The 17,824-nt window shown below is 59.2% G+C and overlaps 2 protein-coding genes across 12 annotated transcripts in view; one reads left to right on the top strand and one right to left on the bottom strand.

The window, feature by feature from the left end:
• Positions 1 to 327: 327 nt before the first annotated feature.
• Positions 328 to 6,006, bottom strand: NTHL1 (nth like DNA glycosylase 1). Of its 2 annotated transcripts, XM_025877041.2 has the most exons (6): positions 5,859 to 6,006; positions 4,625 to 4,863; positions 3,715 to 3,885; positions 2,713 to 2,872; positions 621 to 726; positions 328 to 550 (listed from the first exon to the last, which is right to left on the bottom strand). In XM_025877041.2, exons 1-6 carry the CDS (start codon positions 5,995 to 5,997, stop codon positions 418 to 420), a joined length of 948 nt encoding a protein of 315 aa, XP_025732826.1. In that variant the 5' UTR covers positions 5,998 to 6,006; the 3' UTR covers positions 328 to 417. The 2 variants fall into 2 exon arrangements, with proteins under 2 accessions (XP_025732826.1, XP_025732829.1); XM_025877044.2 differs by lacking the exons at positions 4,625 to 4,863; positions 5,859 to 6,006 and adding an exon at positions 4,150 to 4,594.
• Positions 6,007 to 6,070: 64 nt separating this feature from the next.
• TSC2 (TSC complex subunit 2) overlaps positions 6,071 to 17,824 on the top strand; it is a 33,283-nt gene continuing 21,529 nt past the window's right edge. For 7 of the 10 annotated variants that reach the window (XM_073899677.1, XM_025877035.2, XM_025877033.2 and 4 more), the window contains exons 1-14: positions 6,072 to 6,214; positions 6,659 to 6,825; positions 8,491 to 8,577; positions 10,025 to 10,135; positions 11,026 to 11,170; positions 12,168 to 12,285; positions 12,740 to 12,788; positions 13,181 to 13,306; positions 13,630 to 13,703; positions 13,937 to 14,063; positions 14,740 to 14,883; positions 15,721 to 15,858; positions 16,396 to 16,499; positions 16,865 to 16,946. In XM_073899677.1, coding sequence (XP_073755778.1) covers positions 6,688 to 6,825; positions 8,491 to 8,577; positions 10,025 to 10,135; positions 11,026 to 11,170; positions 12,168 to 12,285; positions 12,740 to 12,788; positions 13,181 to 13,306; positions 13,630 to 13,703; positions 13,937 to 14,063; positions 14,740 to 14,883; positions 15,721 to 15,858; positions 16,396 to 16,499; positions 16,865 to 16,946 — 1,443 coding nt within the window. In that variant the 5' untranslated portion in view covers positions 6,072 to 6,214; positions 6,659 to 6,687. Of the gene's footprint in view, positions 6,215 to 6,243; positions 6,396 to 6,658; positions 6,826 to 8,490; positions 8,578 to 10,024; positions 10,136 to 11,025; positions 11,171 to 12,167; positions 12,286 to 12,739; positions 12,789 to 13,180; positions 13,307 to 13,629; positions 13,704 to 13,936; positions 14,064 to 14,739; positions 14,884 to 15,720; positions 15,859 to 16,395; positions 16,500 to 16,864; positions 16,947 to 17,824 lie in introns of those variants that run through there. The other 3 variants (XR_012380485.1, XM_073899675.1, XM_073899680.1) reach the window with 3 other exon arrangements.

The raw sequence follows: 17,824 nt of genomic DNA, 5'->3' as shown, positions 1-17,824 counted from the left end.
CAGGCCAGGTGGCTCTGTAAACATGGGGTGGGGCCTCCTGGCAGAGAGCTCTCAGGGTGCCAAAGTTCAGGGGACGGGTGTAGATCTGCATCCCCAGCCAGCTGTCCAGGTGGGAGGAGGCCCGGGTCTCCAGCGGGCTTCCCACCATCCATCTCTTCTGTCCCAGGCTCCTGCACACCCGTCACCCCCCCCCCCCGCCCAGTCCACAGCCGAGATTTTCACGTCCCCATCTCAGCCTCCCAGGTAGCCCCTTCAGACACACAGCTCACGCATGTGCTTCCCGGCTTGCCCCCACGCCCCAGGGGTAAGACGTCGCCAGACACTCACTGCAAACAACTCCCAAGCTTTATTATAAACGGGCCGTGGCTCCCCAGCAAAGGCATGTGTAGGCCAACGCACGGTGGCCGGGCCGAGGCTTCACGGCCCGCAGAGGCTGCGTGCGGCCGGGCACAGGCTTCGGTTGAGGCAGGCCTGGCATTGCGGGTGGACGGGCAGACACGTCTGCTGGCCGAAGCCCACCAACAGTCCGTTGATCTCACTCCACAGCTCCCTGTGAAGGTGAGAGGTCAGCAGGGGAGGGAGACCGAGGGCAGCCCCCCCCAGCCCCCACCCTGCCGCACCGGGGCAGCCAGGCTTCCAGCGCCGCACGAGTCTTCTCCGGGGACTTGGTCGCTGTCTTGGTCCACCCGAGTCTGTTGGCGATTCTGTGCACGTGCGTGTCCACCGCTGTGGGAGACAGGACCGGCTCATCACAGGGCGTGCTGGCTGGACCCAGGCCCTGCCCACAGCCCCAAGCCTGGAGCCTGAGTCTCCCCTGCTCCCATCCCCGGGGCTTCCACGGAGGGCAGGTCAGCGGCTTGAGCGAGAGGGCAGGGCCTGCTAGCTGGGGTGCAGGCAGCGGTGTCTCCTGGCCCAGGAACTGGCTGTGAGTGCCAGGCTGGGTACTCACGGCTGGGCCCAGCAGGCCAGTGGGAGGTCACGGCCCCCAGTGCCCGCACCTACCACGGCATGGCCAGGGACAGAGCAGGGCGTGGGGCCAGGCCAGCTGCAGCTGTCCTCTCCATGGGCCGCGGTCCTGGCTCCCCTGGGCCGGCCACCCCAAGGCTCGGCCTGGGCACCTGCTCTCCTTGCAAGCTGTAGCTCCTGCCTCCTCTCGGCTTTGCAAAAGAGAACCTGAGCCCTACACCTGTTCCCTTCCCCTGCTACTAATGGTCTGGAAAAAGCCTCAGGCCCTCCCCAGATGCTGATGGAGGGCACCCTATGGGCACAGGGAGCACATGCAGGTGCAGGGGTCATGCTAGTGGGTCACCACGGCTCCGCTTCCTCTCCTGTACCACAGAAATGATCATACTGCCTGTCCCCCAGAGGTGACCAAACCCTTGGTCCTCCCCCAGAGGCCGAGCCTAGGGCCACGGCACACCATGCGAGCCTCCTGCAGGCAGGTCCTCTGCATGCTTTCCCAGCTTGGTGGCCAAAGCTCCAAGTGGCTGAGCGTATTGCCTCGTGGTCGCCCAGCTGGGACGGCAGAGCTGGGATTGGCTGCTGTAGCCCACAGCTCTGGCTTTCTAATTGAGAGGCTGCTTCCCGGCGAAGTCCCTGAGAGGCAGGGCCCACAGACATCCAGAAAGGGTGACATTCCGACTCTCCCTCCTAGCATGTCTCCTGCTCCGAAAGGCCTGCTCCCTGCGCTGTGGGCCCATCCGCCACAGATGTGCCAGACCCCTCCTGTGACTCGGGACTCGGGCAGCAAAGACAGCAGCCCAGATAAGCTCAAGCATCTGCTGAGAGCCTGTCCGCTGCAGGACCAGGGGCTGCGGCCCTAGCCCCTGCCTGGCCCATCGCCGGTCTCTGGGGCTGCTGGGCTCTAGCCTAGCGGCCCTTCAGCCCAAGCGCAGTGCTAAGAAGGGTCCCCACCCCAGGGAGCAGGCTTTGGGAGCTGGGAAGCGCTAGGGAGATTTCTGCCCCGCTCCCCGCCCCCTGCAGAAGTTCCGGAGGAGCACCAGGGTAGGGGCATACAGAGAGGCTGTGGGTCGGGCCCCAGTCTCTGGGGTTTCTCAGAAGCCCCAACTGTCTGGGCAAAGACCTGAAGAAGCAGCTGCAGCCTAACCCAGGGTCTTACTTCACGGACACCACCAATGTCAGGAAATGGATTCCAGGAGGGGCTCTCCCCAGCGCCTCCTCCCCTGGCATCCCCCTGCCTTTACCGTGCCTCCCCCATGGGCCCATTCTTGAGCCTTCCTCTACTGGCCCCCTCCCCCACCTGATGCCGGTGTTGTTCCTTCTGCCCGGATGGCACTTTCTCCTCCCAGCCTGGTCAGCCCCCCTCACTCTTCAGCTCTTGGCTGAGTTATCACCTCCTTCTAGGAGGTCTCCCCAGATGCCCCAGACCGGGCCAGCTCTGACAGTGCCATGCACGCCCCCCAGGAGTGTTTCTACCTCACAGGTAAGGAGTTATGTGCTCAACCTCTTTCTTCGTGCCTAGCACAGACCTTGAATCCATCCCCAGGGCCTCTCACAGAGCCCAGTGCAGGGTAGGTGTTCAGCAAACTAGAACTCCTTCCATTAGTACCCACCTGTAGGTGGGGCAGGCCTAGCTCAATGTGGGAAACATCTTTCTGACACTTTGGGCTAAATTGTGGGTGAGGGGACTTGAGCTGGGGTCACAGACTACAGGACGTGGCCAGCCCTGCCCTCCCTGTGTATGCCACTCACCGATGCCAGACACAGTGCCCCAGGCCACTGCCATGGCCAAGTGTGCCATCTTGGGCCCAACGCCCGGCAGTGCCACCAGTTCTGCCACAGAAGCTGGGATGTCCCCGCCATAGCGCTGCTGCAGGATGGCACTGGTCTGCTTGATGTACTTGACCTTGCTCTGAAAGACGGAGGGGGGTGGTCAGCCCTGGAGGTGGAGGGTGTAGCCCTACTTGGGAGGATGAGTCCTGAGGGAGACCCACAGGTGTCCAGAGCTGCCTGTCACCTGCCCTAGACACACTCAGAGGCACCTGTTTGTCCCTGTCCCCCCAAGTGGTGGGAATGAGCCACGGGCAGCAGGGAGACTGAGGGAGGCCCAATGCAGGCCTGGACCAGTGACGTGTGTGGGGTCTAGCTCAGGTCCCCTCCCCCAGAGGCCAGGTAAGTTAGGCAGGGCCAGCCATGCCAGGAACTGGGCTCAGCAGCACCTGGACCTTCAGGAAGGAAGACTGGAGTCTGGGGCTCCCCCGCCAGCCGCCAGGCCAGCTGGGTGGCTCCCATTCTGTGCCTGAGTAGAGAGGACTATTTAAAACCCATTTGACAAACTGCAGCCCACGCCAATGCCAAGGGGAAGCAGCCCCACCCGCCCGGCTGCCTTCAACAGAGCCGCCCACTCGCCACCCAGTGCTCTAGGGCCTGTTGGGGCTCCAGAGGGAAGGGGGTGACGCACTCCAGGGAGGCTTGGAGTAAACAAAGGGAAAGGCGGGTGGGCAGCCTCAGGGAGGAAGGGAAGCGCCAGTCAGCTGGGTGGGGAGGTGGAGGAAGGAAGGGGTGGGCTGCAAACAGGAAAGGCCAAGGAGGGAGGGCCCATAGCCCTGGCCCCATTTGCTGGTCAGATGGGCAGGGGGCTCTACTGCGAACTCACATCCAGGTGCCTTTGGCCTCAGATGCCCCACCCAGCCTCCTGTACCCCCACAGCCTCTCCTTGGCCTCCTGATGTCTTTCCCAGGCCTGTGGGCTCACCCTCCAGAAGCCTACGGGGTAGATGAGCGTGCCCAGCGTGCTGTCATCTGTCTGCAGGATGCTGTCCACTGTCAGGCCCCGAGCGCGCAGCCGCTGCATGGCACCTGCTGTTACCTGGTCTTTGGTTTGGCTGGAGAGCATCAGTGACAGCAGCACCTGGTACCTCCGCACCTGTTTGCACGGTGACAGGGACCAGGGTAGTGGCAGGTCCTGGGTGCTCACTGTGGGCCGGGCCCCCGCCAAACCCTTTACCACCTCCATCTGTTACCCTGGCCAACGTGTGGGACATCAGCCTCCCACCCACTCTGGCCAACGGACTGTGTGAGGGGTCCGGCCTGGGCCTCTTTTGTTTTCACATATGTAACATGGGGACAATAACAGTGCCTGCCTCACAAAGATTAATGGAAGGCTTAAATAAACGATCACAACACTTACAATCACACCTGGTGCTCGACAGCCAATGCCTGCTAATGTGATTGCTGTTGCCTTGTGGATTATCCTGCCCATCTCACACACAAGCAAACGGAAGCCCCGAGAAGTTCGTGCACCCAGGTTACTGGTAGTGGAGTTGGGATTAGAATCAAGCTGGTCTAAGAACCAGGCTCCAAAGCAGTGAGGTGTAAGGAACTTTTTCTCTCTCAATAAATATTACAAACTCCCCTGGTAGGTCAGGACTGTGCTGGTGGAAGACAGAGCATGAAGCCCCAAGCCACAGGTAGTCCTGACCCGCCGAGTGGCCACCGTGAAGCAGGTGATACTGCCCTGTGCTCTGAGACCCAGGTGCTGTCCCCTCGAGGTGCCGCCTGCCGGTGAGGGTGCCAGTCAAGAGCTGCCAGGGTCAGGCTGTGCCCTGACAGAGGAAGGAAGTTTCTTGTCCAGAAGGCAGTCACCAGGCAGATGGGGTGCCTACCTTTGGGGGTGCACTGGGGTCATAGCAGTGCTCAGCCCCCAGCTGGTCCACAGGCGCATCCTTCCCACTCCTCATGGTACGGATGTTCACCAGCTGCTGCTGCCAGTCCCGGGGCTCCCAGCCTGGTGCCTCTGGGGGTTTGGCGCCTTCTCCTTTCTCATGATCTGAGGCTTCGTAGGTGACACTCAGTTTCTGTGTCTTCCGCTGACGCTTTGTGGGGCTGTGCCTTTTCTTTCCTTCTGCAAAGAAGTGCCATTCAGCAGGGGCCACAGGTGAGGGTGGGCGTGGGTGTTGTCCCGCCTGCTACCACCCATCATCATTCATTCAACGACCATCCATCATCTACCGCAGCTGGGGCTGCTCTGGCCTCTGCAGCATGTGCTCTGGGGGCAGGTCAGCTTTCCCCATGCCACTGCCCTCCTGACCAAGTTTGCGTTATTACAGGACAACTCTACCCACAGCCTCTACCATGGTGCCCCTCCAATCTCATTTCCACATGGGCCCAGAGAGACATTCCTAAGGCCTAAATCAGACTGTGTCATTTCTGTTTAAAACTGCTCTTTGCTTTTTCTTATACTCATGGCAAACTTCAAACTCCATCCCAGCATCAAGGGTCCTGCCTACCTAGCTGGTATTGTTACCTACTTACTCCCCTTGCCCCCATTTTCTCCTGCCATGGCTCTGTCATAGTGGATCTCCTTGTCTGGACTACCCCTACGTTCGCTGGGTGCCTAGGAGAATCCCTCTCTGGCTGCCCTGTTGCAGGGGCCCTGTGGGTCTCCCTCACCTCCCCCCTCCGCCAGTCCTGTACACACTAGGTCCTTAACGCCTGCAGAATAAACAGAACGAAGACAACGCCCTTTCCCGTTTCCTCTCAGAGGCACCCTCCAGCAGGGGAAGAGGACTTCTGGCTGGGCGTGTCCTCGGCACCTGGTCTCTCTGAGAGAGAAGCAGCCAGGAGGACAAGGCTGGTGTGCCCACAGAAAGCCTGGCCCAAGCGGAGTATCCCCGGACAGGCTACCGGGACGCGGAGAACTTTCTTGTTCAGGACGAGGGTGGGGGAGGTGCGAGCGCCCGGAACTCAGTCCCTATGGACCCCTGCCCCTGCGTCCTGGGAACAGGGAGCAGGGTGGGAGAGCCCCACGTGGGGGCGACTCGGAATCCCTGCCCCCGGCGCCTTGCAGGCTTCTTCCCTCCTCTCTCTCTCCATGCCCCGGTCCGGGCGCCGGGCTACCTGCAGCCGCCTCTCCCCTCCGGAACGGCGCGGCCTCCTCCCCACCCCCCCGCGGCCCGGCTCCCGGGCCCTGGCTCCGGCTTCGGGTCACCATCCTCACGCTCGCCATGCTCATGCCAGAGTCCTGCGCACTACACATCCCGGCGGCCCCCGCGGCCCCGTCATGTGACTCAACTTTCCGCCGAGAGCGGCCGGGAACTACCACTCCCAGCAAGCTCGGCGGCGGCGCTCGGGCCCTGTCCGCTGCCGGAAGTGCTGACCAAGCTTCCGGCGGCGCCTCGGGGGTTGGGGGGCCGGGGTTGCGTTCCCCTTTTTCGTGCGGGGACGGCCCGGCCGCGCGGCTGGCGCGGCATGGGGTGAGTGGCTCGCGGGCCCCCGACCGTCGACGCCGCCCCGGTCCACCGTGTGGCCCGGCCGCGCCGGGGAGAGGGGAGGTACTGTTCGGCGCAGAGGCGGCGGAGGCGGACCCCGCAGTGTCACGTCCCCGGCCTTCGGCCTGGAGCCGCTCGAGCAGTCCTGGATTTTAAGACGGAGCGGGTGCGAGGGGCCCCCAGCTTCCGGAGTCCGGGACAGGCCTCCCCCACGTCGGGGAGGAGAGGGAGGGCAAGCGTCGGTTCCCCTCCCTCACCCGGTGCCCGCTGCTGGCCGGGACCGCCAGGCTGTGCTTGAGTTCCTCCCGGGAGCTGTGGCAGGGTCGTGCCCACGCGAGGCCTAGGCTTCCCGGGCGGGCGGCCGGAGGTCGGCAGCGGGGCAGGTGCGGGGGAGCTGTCCTGAGCTCTCCGCCTGTTTTCTTGGCGCAGAAGCGGCCTCTGCTGTGTCCCTGCCCATCATGGCCAAGCCAACAAGCAAAGATTCAGGCTTGAAGGAGAAGTTCAGGATTCTCTTGGGACTGGGAACCCCGAGGCCAAACCCCAGGTCTGCAGAGGGCAAACAGACGGAGTTTATCATCACGGCGGACATCCTGAGAGTGAGTGAGCTGCCCTGCCTGCCCTGCTAGGCTGTTAGGAGGTGCAGGGCAGGCTGGGTTCCGTCTGTCACCAGGTTCTGTGGGAGGTGGGACTGCTGTCCCCAGTGCTGTGGAAGCCTGTACATCTTTCCTTCCGAGGTGCAGGAAGTCAGGACCTTGGGGACTGCGTCTAGCACACTTGAGGTAGTACTAGGATGTCGATGCAGGAGAACCTACTTTACTAGCCATGGCTGAAACGCCGTGCTTGGTTTCCACAGGTGATTAGGGTTATAGCCAGGTGTTAACCTGGTAATTTGTGAGTTTCTGGAACAAGCGGGTCTTTGTTTTCTGGTGTGTATTTGAGTCCCCCTACTACGTCCTGGCACCATGTTTTTTTGTTTTGTTTTTATTTTTTTTAAAGATTTTATTTATTTATTTGAGAGAGAGAGAATGAGAGATAGAGAGCACGAGAGGGAAGAGGGTCAGAGGGAGAAGCAGACTCCCTGCTGAGCAGGGAGCCTGATGCGGGACTCGATCCCGGGACTCCAGGATCATGACCTGAGCCGAAGGCAGTCGCTTAACCAACTGAGCCACCCAGGCACCCTGTTTTGTTTTTAAAGATTTTATTCATTTATTTGACAGAGAGAGACACAGCGAGAGAGGGAACACAAGCAAGGGGAGTAGGAGAGGGAGAAGCAGGCTTCCTGCAGAGCAGGGAGCCCGATGCTGGGCTCGATCTCAGGACCTGGGATCACGACGTGAGCTGAAGGCAGACGCTTAACCAACTGAGCCACCTAGGCGCCCCCTGGCACCGTGTTTTATAAATGCTGAGTTTCTGCACTCCTGAGGTTTCCCATTCAGAAACAACCAAAATATTCGTTAGCTGGTGAACAGATAAACAAAATGTGATGACATTCGTACAATGGAGTATTACTTGGCAAAAAAAGGCATGCAGAATTTTTTTTTTAGAAAGAATGTTTTTGTTTTTAAACAGTTTTTTTTTCATGAGAGACAGAGGGAGAGAGAAGCAGAGGGAGAAGCAGGCTCCCAAGGAGCAGGGAGCCCGATGCGGGACTCGATCCCAGGACCCTGGGATCATGACCTGAGCCGAAGGCAGATGCTTAACAACTGAGCCAGCCAGGCGCCCTAGGCATGCAGTATTGACACATACCGTAATGTGGATGAACACTGAAAACATGTTAAGTGGAAGAAGCCAGACACAAAGGCCCCCACATAATGTGTGATTCCATTTCTATGAAATGTCCAGAATAGGTGAATCCCTAGAGACAGAAAGTCGATCAGCATTTGTCGGGGCCTGAGGGGATGGGGGGTGACTGCTAACGGGTGTGAAGTTGTCCTTTTAGGGGATGAATATATTCGGGAGTCAGTGGAGGTGGTTGCAAGCCTCGTGAATATACTAAAAGCCAAACTGTATAGTTTTAAATTGTTCAAACAGCTAATTTTGGTATGTGCATTTTATTTCAACAAAACAAAATGTCATGAAAAAGAGAAGTAGTCTGTTCTCACCCCCTGAGACAGAGTCGTAAACTCTCGTGGTCCCCGATTTCAGAATGAGCCGGGCCAGGTCTCCAGTCTGGGAATTCTCGGGGTGGTCTGTGATGACTGGCGGTTAAGGAGAACCGTTGCCTGAGTGCTGGCCCCTTTGCTTCTTTCCTCTCTTGCCAGGAACTGAGTGTTGAATGTGGTATCAACAATCGCATCCGGGTGATAGGGCAGATCTGTGAAGTTGCAAAAACGAAGAAATTTGAAGAGGTAAGTCTGCCTCAGTTGGCTGCTGTTGAGAAGTCTGATTTGGCTCTTTCTAGGAGCAGGGTTGAACGCTGACTACTAATGCTAACTTACGCACCCTTTTAGGGGAGCTTCTGGAAATGCTCTGAGCATAACCCTTAGGGGTCACTCACACGTGGAGGGGGGAGCAAAGGCATTAAGGTTTTTCCGGCAGTTCCGAGAAAGGCTTTTTAATAGTGACTTGCATAAACGCATGCTTACTTGGTTTTTCGTATCCCAAGAAAGGTAAGGGAATATCAGGAAACCGCGTGACTCAAGGCATGCCATTTCCGGTGTCTTTTTGGGAGAGGTGTCTAGTTGGTGGCATTGAGCAACCTCACAGACATAAGCCTATTTATTTCGGGCAGATGTTTGCAGGCTCTCTTCGGGCATCCCGAGGACAGACTGGGAAGTTGTCATGAGGGCTCTGCTCTAGCTTGGCCCGGAGATTATATGGGCAACTTGGGAGGAGTTGTGGACCAAGCCGATTCGGATTTGCTAAGGGGGAGGGGAGAGCAATCATGACATCCACAGGTCATCTGAAACATGCAGGCCATACGTTACTGAGGATAAACGTGAACATAGGTTTCTGCGTCCATAAAGTTGGCTGCATAGGTATTTGGGGCGGGGGCTGTGACTGAATAGACAGATAACCCTGAGAGGCTGACAGAGTCCCCCGGGTCGGGATCTGTGTCTTGTGGCGTAGGCTTTGTCACTAGGAGTGTTGTGTGTAGGATAAAGGAGGTGAAAGTTCCATAGTATGCTGAAACGGTCAGGATGTGGGTTGGACAACATCCAAAGGATGTTTTAGTCCCCTCCTAAGAGAATTAAGTCCAGGAAAGTTTGAGTGGTCTGAAAACTCTGATTGAAGGGAGCACGGGACGGTAAATATGGGGCAGAGAAGGTGACAAGAGAGATTTATTCTGGGTAGCTGCAGGGAACAGGACCCAGGTACTCTGGGAGGCAGATTCCAGAAGCCCACAGCGTTCTCGGCAGCACAGGCTTGGCAGGCATGTGGTACAGAGAGGCCAGGGGAATGGGATTTCTGGGTCAGGCTGCAGATCCAGGCCCGCCTGGTTCTGAGACTCTTTCAGTGGCTTTCTTCACTGGAGTTGGAGCACACTCTAAAGGGGGACTCCTGGCCGATCCCTGGGGGCACCAGGACAGCTCCCCTGGCCTGCTGCTCTCCTCTCCCCACTCAACCCCTGCCACCCAGGCTGTGGCCAGGACCCGCGCAGGTTTGAAGTAGCTTGCAGCCGTTCCCCTCGGCAGGCTCCGGGTCACGTGCACTGTGACAGGTGCACGATGTGTGGGCTTTAGGGGAGTGAGTTCTAAGTCAGAAAAACTGTTCTCTGTCCTTTGCTCATGGTACTGAGCCTTGAGTGGAGGGGGCCAGCGCTCCCTAACTGTTGTCCCTCCTTGCTGGCGGCAGCATGCCGTGGAGGCGCTGTGGAAGGCCGTGGCGGACCTGCTGCACCCGGAGCGGCCCCCGGAGGCCCGGCATGCGGTGCTGGCTCTGCTGAAGGCCATCGTGCAGGGGCAGGTAAGGGGCAGTGGGTCTGTGTGCAGGTGGGGCTGGCCTGGGGGGGGCGCGGGGTGACGTCGGGTGGCCACGGACTGCTCCCGCTGTGCCACGTTTGGACTCTGGTCTTTGGGGAGGGCATCTGGCACCAGGTCTCTGCAGCTCGACTGCCTGAGTGGGCACCCCAGCCTCTTGAACCCAGGGGACCCCGGGCAAGTCCCTGGGCCTCTACCTCCTCTCCCTCAGAATGGGGATGGCTGTTTTTCCTGCCTTCTCTGGAATGTTTTGGGATGTTGATGAAGCCGTTCATGCAAAATGACGGGGATGTGCCCACCATGAGAGACGGGTGGCCTCCTGATGCCCTCATGCCCCTGGCCTGGGCCTGGGCCTCTGTCCATGGCTCACTGTGCTCCAGGCTGTGGCCATGCTGCTCTGAGCCTTTCCTAGAACCGCAGGCCGCCTCTGCATTTCTTCCTGGAAGGCTCCCTTCCGTCTTGTGTATTTTCTCCAGCCCTCCACACCCCTGCTGTGTGGAGAGGCCTGTCGCCTCGCAGAGTAGTCAGACCATTTTTGTCACGTGCGGGCACAAGCGTGTCTCTTCTTGGCCACGAGCCCCAGGAGGGCTGGAACTGCATTATCCCCTGCTGTGTGTTCACTGCCGTACCCAGAGCTCCTACACAGTAGGTGCTGTGCACACGAGTGCACACGCACGTGCACACGCACACACCTTATCTGGAGCCGCTCCGACGTGCCCAGTTTGTCGTTTACAGCCAGTGCCTGTGGGAAGGATAGAAAGGGTCCCAGGGTCGGGAGTTGTAGAGCCCCCTGTACTTGGACTGTGTATGGCTGTGTGGGAAATCCCACTGGCGGGGGTCCTGGCAGGACTGCTGAGCGTGTGCTTCTATCTTCAGGGGGACCGGTTGGGTGTTCTCAGGGCCCTCTTCTTCAAGGTCATAAAGGATTACCCCTCTAATGAAGATCTCCACGAGAGACTGGAAGTGTTCAAGGCCCTCACGGACAATGGGAGACACATCACCTACTTGGAAGAAGAACTGGGTGGGTGCCGCAGTGGCTGTAGGGTTTCTCTGGCCTGGGGGATCCTGTTGAACCCCGGATGTCAGAAGGCTGCTGAGGTGCAGAGGGGGTGCTGCAGTTTACAGGGATGGCCTGCAGAGGGCGCGGCACCACGAGATTCTGCTTGCCAGGGTGCAGCCTGGAGCAGCCAATGGTCTCCTGGGGAGCTTGTTAGAGATGGACGGTCCTGGGCTTCTCTCCAGACCTGCTGGCTCAGAGTCCCTGGGGAGTGAGGCCTACTAGGTGGGCAGGAGGTGGTCCGAGTTCTGTTGTAGGGGGAGTGTGCTGCTGACCCAGGCGTCAGCCTGTATTTTATCCAGGGTACCCTGAGGTTTCTGGGGGCTGGGGCTGCCTCGTCATGTCTTCTTCTTGGGTCTCTCTGTGCCCTGGACCTGACCTCCTAGCCCTCCCCTTGGCTGACCTTCCTCTCTCTTGTCCTGATGGGGTGACTTTCTGTGGGTCTTGAGGTTTCATGTCACCGCTGTGAGGAGAAGAGGAAAGAGGAGGAAGTCAGTCTGACTGGGGCCCAGAGATGGGCTTCATCTGTCTCCAGGACAGGTGCCGACTGGTGGCCATGCTCAGGTTTTCTAAGGTGATTTGGCCAACGGCCAAGCGTGGCTTTTGTCCCTGTTGAGAGAGTCTCAGGGAGGGGTTAGAGGGCCAGGAATCTGCCTCCTAGAAACGTGCCCAGTGATGCTTACACAGCCCAGCCTTGGGGGCCCAGGCTCTGAGCATCCAACGCACAAAGCCTGCTGCTGCCCCTCAGCCGGGACCCCCTCAGTGCTTCCTGGGGGCTGGTAAATTTCAGAGTCTGAGCTGAGCTGACCTGCTGGGGCTCCAGCCGAGCCTCCGTCGGCCTGCACATGGTCTGCTGTTGCGTGGGGCTGGTGACATGGCTGACGGCAGCAGAAGGGACCCGGTGTTTTCCCGGGGAGGAGGTGAGTAGGCAGTACATCGCCCTCCTCCTCTTCCTCCTCAGCTGGGTTTGTCCTGCAGTGGATGGACATCGGCCTATCCTCAGAATTCCTCCTGGTGCTTGTGAACTTGGTCAAGTTCAACAGCTGCTACCTGGATGAATATATTGCATCAATGGTCCAGTAAGAAGACTTCCAATAACATCCCTCTGATCGTAGTCCTGTCGCCTTTGGGCGCTGCGTGTAGCTCCGCAGTGTGACTAAAGCTGCTAGAATCAGCAAACAATTGGAGCTGCTGGGAGCAGCGCAGCCGCCCTCTGCTTAACGTTCATAGAACGATAGCGTTTTCTCTTTACCAGCCGGACTATGTTAGCTGAGGTTTTTGTAGTCATTTTTGTTGTTGATTGTTCACATACTCTGGGAGCCATGAGGGCAGGGGCTGGGTCTTGCTGGTGCTTTCCAGCCAGCGCTGAGCAGTGGTTGGCCCAGGGCAGGCACCTACTTGTCTTTGGGTGAGTGGAGCCCTCAGGGAGTCAAGTTCTTGATTTAACTGACTTGTAGAGTCACCAGAAAGTGAGATGGAGCCACGCAGTCTCTGAGAAACATCCTTCCACTGACTTTTCGCTTCCTCCAACAGCATGATCTGCCTGTTGTGCGTCCAGACCGTGTCGTCCGTGGACATAGAGGTTTGTAGCTGGTCCTCCCCAGGGTTGGTTCCTCTCACCCTCCTGGGCAGGCTGGGTGGTGGAGCACTTGAGACCCCGGCTCTGGGTTCAGGCCCTGCACTGCCCCTCACTGGTTGTGTGGCCCTGGGCTGGCTGCTTGGCCTCTCTGGTGCTCAGGACTCTGCAGTAAGGGTGGTTGGTTGGATGACCTCCGTCGTGGGGTAGTAGTTCAGGATGGGGACCCACAGTGACGGTGATGCTCACTCGCTCTTGCTGTTCTAAGGAAGGTTGCTTTGGCAGTGGGGAGGGGCGGCAGTCACTGGCCAAAGGAGGGTGGGAAGGAGGCTAGGGGGTCACCTCCCTGCGGGCGGGAGGCAGGGCAGGGCCAGTGTGACCCCTCCCCCTCCCCCCAGGTCTCCCTGCAGGTGCTGGATGCCGTGGTCTGTTACAACTGCCTGCCGGCTGAGAGCCTCCCCCTGTTCATTGTCACCCTCTGCCGTACCATCAATGTCAAGGAGCTTTGTGAGCCTTGCTGGAAGGTGGGGGTCTGAACTGTTATTTTGGAGAGTTCTTCTGGATGAAGTTAAAAGCTAGGCACGTGGACAGAACAAGGGCCATGCTGTGTTCAGGAAATGGCCATCTGCCCTGTTGAGGGGACTCCAGTAACATTTTCCCAGGGGGCTGAGCTGAGGCCAGGGTTTTAGTAGCATTTTGAAAATTCTACAGCCTCTGTGTTTGGGAGGAGGGGGCAGAGAAGCGGCTGGACGCGGAGGGCTTCAGAGCGGTGGCTGTGCGAGGCTGGACCCCGGGGTCTGGGGCTTCTTTCTGCCCATCTCTGATGGCGGTGCGTTCTGTTTCCCAGCTGATGCGTAACCTCCTGGGCACCCACCTGGGCCACAGTGCCATCTACAACATGTGTCGTATCATGGAGGACAGGCGAGTGTGTGCCGGGCCTGGGGTGGCCCCGGGTGGGCCAGGTGGCTTGGGTCAGCTGCCACAAAGCCTTCTCCGGGGGGCTGAGAGCATTTCTGTCCCTTTGGGGTGGCTGTTTCAGAAGCTTGTGCTAGAGCTAGAGCTTACATCCTGTGTGCCTGCCCTATAAGAGCAGGGAGCTCGGGGGAGGCTGCATGGGCTCCCATGACACGTGGTCTTCCTGCGGATTGTTCCAGAGCCTACATGGAAGATGCCCCACTGCTGAGAGGGGCTGTGTTCTTTGTGGGCATGGCTCTCTGGGGAGCGCACCGACTCTACTCCCTCAAGAACTCCCCGACGTCCGTGCTGCCATCGTTTTATGAGGTGACTTGGTTTGTGCACCATAGAAGCTGGGGGGGGCGGGGACGGGGCGTGGCTTTTGGTCACTTGCTTTGTATCTTGGAGACCATGAGGTTTAGGACCCTTGGAAGGTTTTATTTTTAAGTGGGGGTTTTGTCTTACGGATTTCACCTCCTATAGATAAGCATCAGAACTACTTCACATTCCCCAACGTGACGGTTTTATCTCGTCAAGCGCTGGTCTTGTTCTTGCTCTAGAGCGAGGCCCAAGATGTAGCTTCTGTGTCGGTGGTGCCCGCCGGCGTTCAGGGCACTTGCTGTGCACGTTCTCACACTGTGGGCAGGGCACCCTGTGAGCCGGGTCCGGGCTCTATGCTGCACAGTGTCCCGGGCCTGGTCCCTCCTGCCACGACCCGCTCTTTGGGCGGTGCTCTTGGTTTGCAGGGGTAGCACTCTGGGTCTGTAGGCTGGTGAGCCAGTGGCCCAGGATTGGCAGTGAGTGGTCTGGCAGAGTCCAGCCCTTTGGAGCCACGGTAGAAAGACTGTTTCTGGGCTCCTGAGAGACTTCTTCTGTGGCCTGTGAGAGACGTGTGGGGAGCAGGTCCGGGAGAGGCGGTCCTAAGGGCCATGGGACGGGGGGCTTGCCGGGCAGGAGCAGGAAGCAGCTGACCACTGTGTGTTCCCTGGGTCTCTTGTTCCAGGCCATGACCTGTCCAAACGAGGTGGTGTCCTACGAAATCGTGCTTTCTATAACCAGACTCATCAAGAAGTACCGCAGGGAGCTCCAGGCTGTGGCGTGGGACATCCTGCTGAACATCATGGAGCGCCTGCTTCAGCAGCTCCAGGTGAGGTGGCCAGAAGGCCGTGGGCACCAGGGGGTGGGGGGCACTGGGATGGTGGGCTGGCAGGCCATGGGGCCCTTGCCGGGGTGGCTGGGGGCCTGCGGCTCATCTCCTGGTGAGGAGCGCTCTCCCTCCGTGCCTGCCCCACCGCGTGCTCAGACAGCTCCTTGCACTCTTGCCCACTGAAGGTGGCTGGCTTTGACGCTGCTCTGTGCTTTGGGAACGCAGGTGGGCGAGGGGTGGGGTTGGTGTCACTTGAGGCCGTAAGGGTAATGGGATGGTGCCCACTTTGCCACAACTTTGGCTGAAGTACTAACGGGGTGGGGAGGGGAGGACATGGTGCAGCGCAGGGACTGCAGTGTCTAGCATGGGCTTAGGGCTGGGGCCTCCCTGGGGGCGGGGTGGGGGCAGGGCCCAGGGACTGGGGCCCGTGCTTGGGGATGTGCGTGGCCAGGCTAGTGGACTGAGGACTGGACTGTTGTTCCTCAGGGCCTGGCTGCCGGACCAACCGCTGTCACCGACCAGCTAGCCAGGCCCTGCTTCACCCTGGAGTGGCAGGCTGGGAGGCCACAGCCCTGGGGCCTCTGGGAGATGTTTGAGCCTTGGGGACACATGAACATCCTCAGAGTTGATCCCTTTAAGGCCTGCTGGGTGGGCAGAGCAGGACTTCCTGGGGCCCTCACTCCCCAAATGAGCAAGAAGGGCCCAGCTGCCCCCTGTGTCCCAGTGGGAAGACCTGAGGGGGTGTCTGCATGCAACTCGCTGGAGCTTAGGACTCTGAGGCCGAGTCCTTGAGGGGAGCTGAAGTCACCCGTCCGTAACTGCACCTTTGTGTTGCAGAGCCTGGACAGCCCGGAGCTCAGAGCTATCGTCCACGACCTGCTGACCACAGTGGAAGAGCTGTGTGACCAGAACGAGTTCCACGGCTCTCAGGAGAGATACTTTGAGCTGGTTGAGCGATGTGCAGACCAGAGGCCTGTAAGACCGCTTCTCTCCCAACTTGGCGGGGCCTTTGGCGCTCGGGCAAGAGGGTGGTTGAGGTCAGGCTGCTGGGGGAGAGGTGGGACACTGCGGCTGAAATGGCTCTGTGTGAGTTTGAGTTGAAGGGCTGGCCGGCAGGCTCCTGCTTTCCCAGGAAGTCTGCTGGGGCGTCAGCAGGCTGACTGCGTGTGGGATGGTTAAATGTGGTGCTAGCCTAGCAGTCAGCTTCCTCCCACCTGTGCGGAGGAAGGTGCTGGCCGGCTCCGTGGAGATTTGGTACTTGGTGCATCTGTGCACCGGGCAGCAGGAAGCACTCGTGCCAGGAACCCACAGCCTGATGCCAAGGCTTTTGTGTGGGTTTTTAAGTGAATTCTCACCACTGCGGTTAGTGCCTTTGTTAGTGCCCACCTAGGGAAGAGGCTGGCATTTGTAAGCGGACCCCCCACGCCGGGGCCAGCAACCGGCCGGCCATGAGTGTAGGAAAACCTCCTCGGGGCAGAGCAGCTCATTAATGCCAGGCTTCTTCTTCCACAGGAGTCCTCCCTCTTAAACTTAATAACCTATAGGGCACAGTCAATCCATCCGGCGAAGGACGGCTGGATTCACAACCTGCAGTTGCTGATGGAGAGATTCTTCAGGTAGGGAGCCTTCGGAGGCCAGCCTGGCCCTGGAGCCCGGGCTCGGTCCAGTCAGGGTTTTCCTTTCTCATTCTTGGAAGGAGTGAGAGCAGGTTAGTCTTCCAGTAAGACAGAGTCCTCTGAGGCACCTGCGTGTGCTTGCTCCTGTGGAGTGGTCGTCTAGAAAGACGCTGCTCTGAGGGCTGAGCGCTCTGCCCTGTCGCCCCGTGTTTGGTCTGGATGTTGGCAAGCCAGGCCCCATGAGGGCGGAGTCCGCAGTGGCTCTCCCCTGCCGCAGAGGCGTATGGGCCTGGGGCGCAGGGTGCGGGGTGAGCTGGGGCCTGGTGCCCCCTACCCCGGCCCCAGCAGGTGTGCCCCACCCCCAGGAATGAATCCCGCAGTGCCGTTCGCATCAAGGTGCTGGATGTCCTGTCCTTCGTGCTGCTCATCAACAGGCAGTTCTATGAGGTGTGAGTCCTGTTGGGGGGTGTTGGGGGGGATGCCCTGGGGTCAGTGGGCTAGAGGGGTGGGATCTCTGCGAGCCTCCTGGGTCTGCCCTGGACTTGGGGTCCAACAGGTGCTCTTCTGTGGCAGCCTTTCTTAACAGGCCTGGTTTACCCCGTTTGTGCGCTCGGATGTTCATTCCTGCCTCCCGCCAGGCCTATGCTGGGCCTAGTGTTGCGGGGCTGCCCTCAGGCATCGCGGGCCTGCTCAGGACCTAGAACAAAAGTTCTGAGCAGAGTCTCCTGTAGGGAAGTTTTCTTTAGTTTTTGTGCTCATACTCTCCAGTCCCAGCCCGACCAGTGTGGTTCCATGTCTTGCCTTCCTCTCTACTGCTGGTTCTTTCCCTCCGGTCTGTCCTTTACTTGGTCTGTGGCCAAAGTCCATCCTTCAGACACGTTTGCATGTCCCTTGCTCGCATGCCTATTCCCCTAGGAGCTGCACTTCAGGCTCTGTGTGGCTTCTTCAGGGCAGCCTCACCAGCGTTTCTGGTGTTCCCAGCACCGGTCTGCCCACTCCTTCCCTCTTAGCCTTCCTTTTTTCTGTATCTCTGTCCCTTGGAATCCAGTGCTGCCTCTTCCAGGAAGCCCCTCTGGGTTCTCAGCTTCCTCATGTCAGGGTCGATCTCATCCTGCTCTCTGCTGCCATGGTGCTTTGTACCTGCCTCTGAAAGCTGTTGTCACACTATCCAACACAGTGGACCCCGTGATGTCAGGGACAGGGTCTTCCTACCTCAGGCGCATGTACACGGGGGCCCACCACCGTGACATCGAATGGGCAGTAGCTAGCCAGGACACTCATTCCTGCATCATGCCTGGCCCTGTGGGCCCAGGCCCCTGAGGGGC

Source organism: Callorhinus ursinus, unplaced genomic scaffold, assembly GCF_003265705.2.
Source record: "Callorhinus ursinus isolate GAN/ISIS: 27379988/994484 unplaced genomic scaffold, GSC_fseal_2.0 scaffold13, whole genome shotgun sequence".
NCBI lineage: Eukaryota > Metazoa > Chordata > Mammalia > Carnivora > Otariidae > Callorhinus > Callorhinus ursinus.
Note: the sequence above shows the minus strand (reverse complement) of the source record. Positions and strands in the feature narration are given on the sequence as shown.

Bases quoted from the DNA above. Each gene is read 5' to 3' on its own strand.
- NTHL1 (XM_025877041.2), bottom strand. From the start codon at position 5,997: ATGTGTAGTGCGCAGGACTCTGGCATGAGCATGGCGAGCGTGAGGATG. The intron at 4,864-5,858 runs GTAGCCCGGCGC...ACTTCTTTGCAG, and splicing joins GAGGGGAGAGGCGGCTGCAG to AAGGAAAGAAAAGGCACAGC. The intron at 551-620 runs GTGCGGCAGGGT...TCACCTTCACAG, and splicing joins CTGGAAGCCTGGCTGCCCCG to GGAGCTGTGGAGTGAGATCA.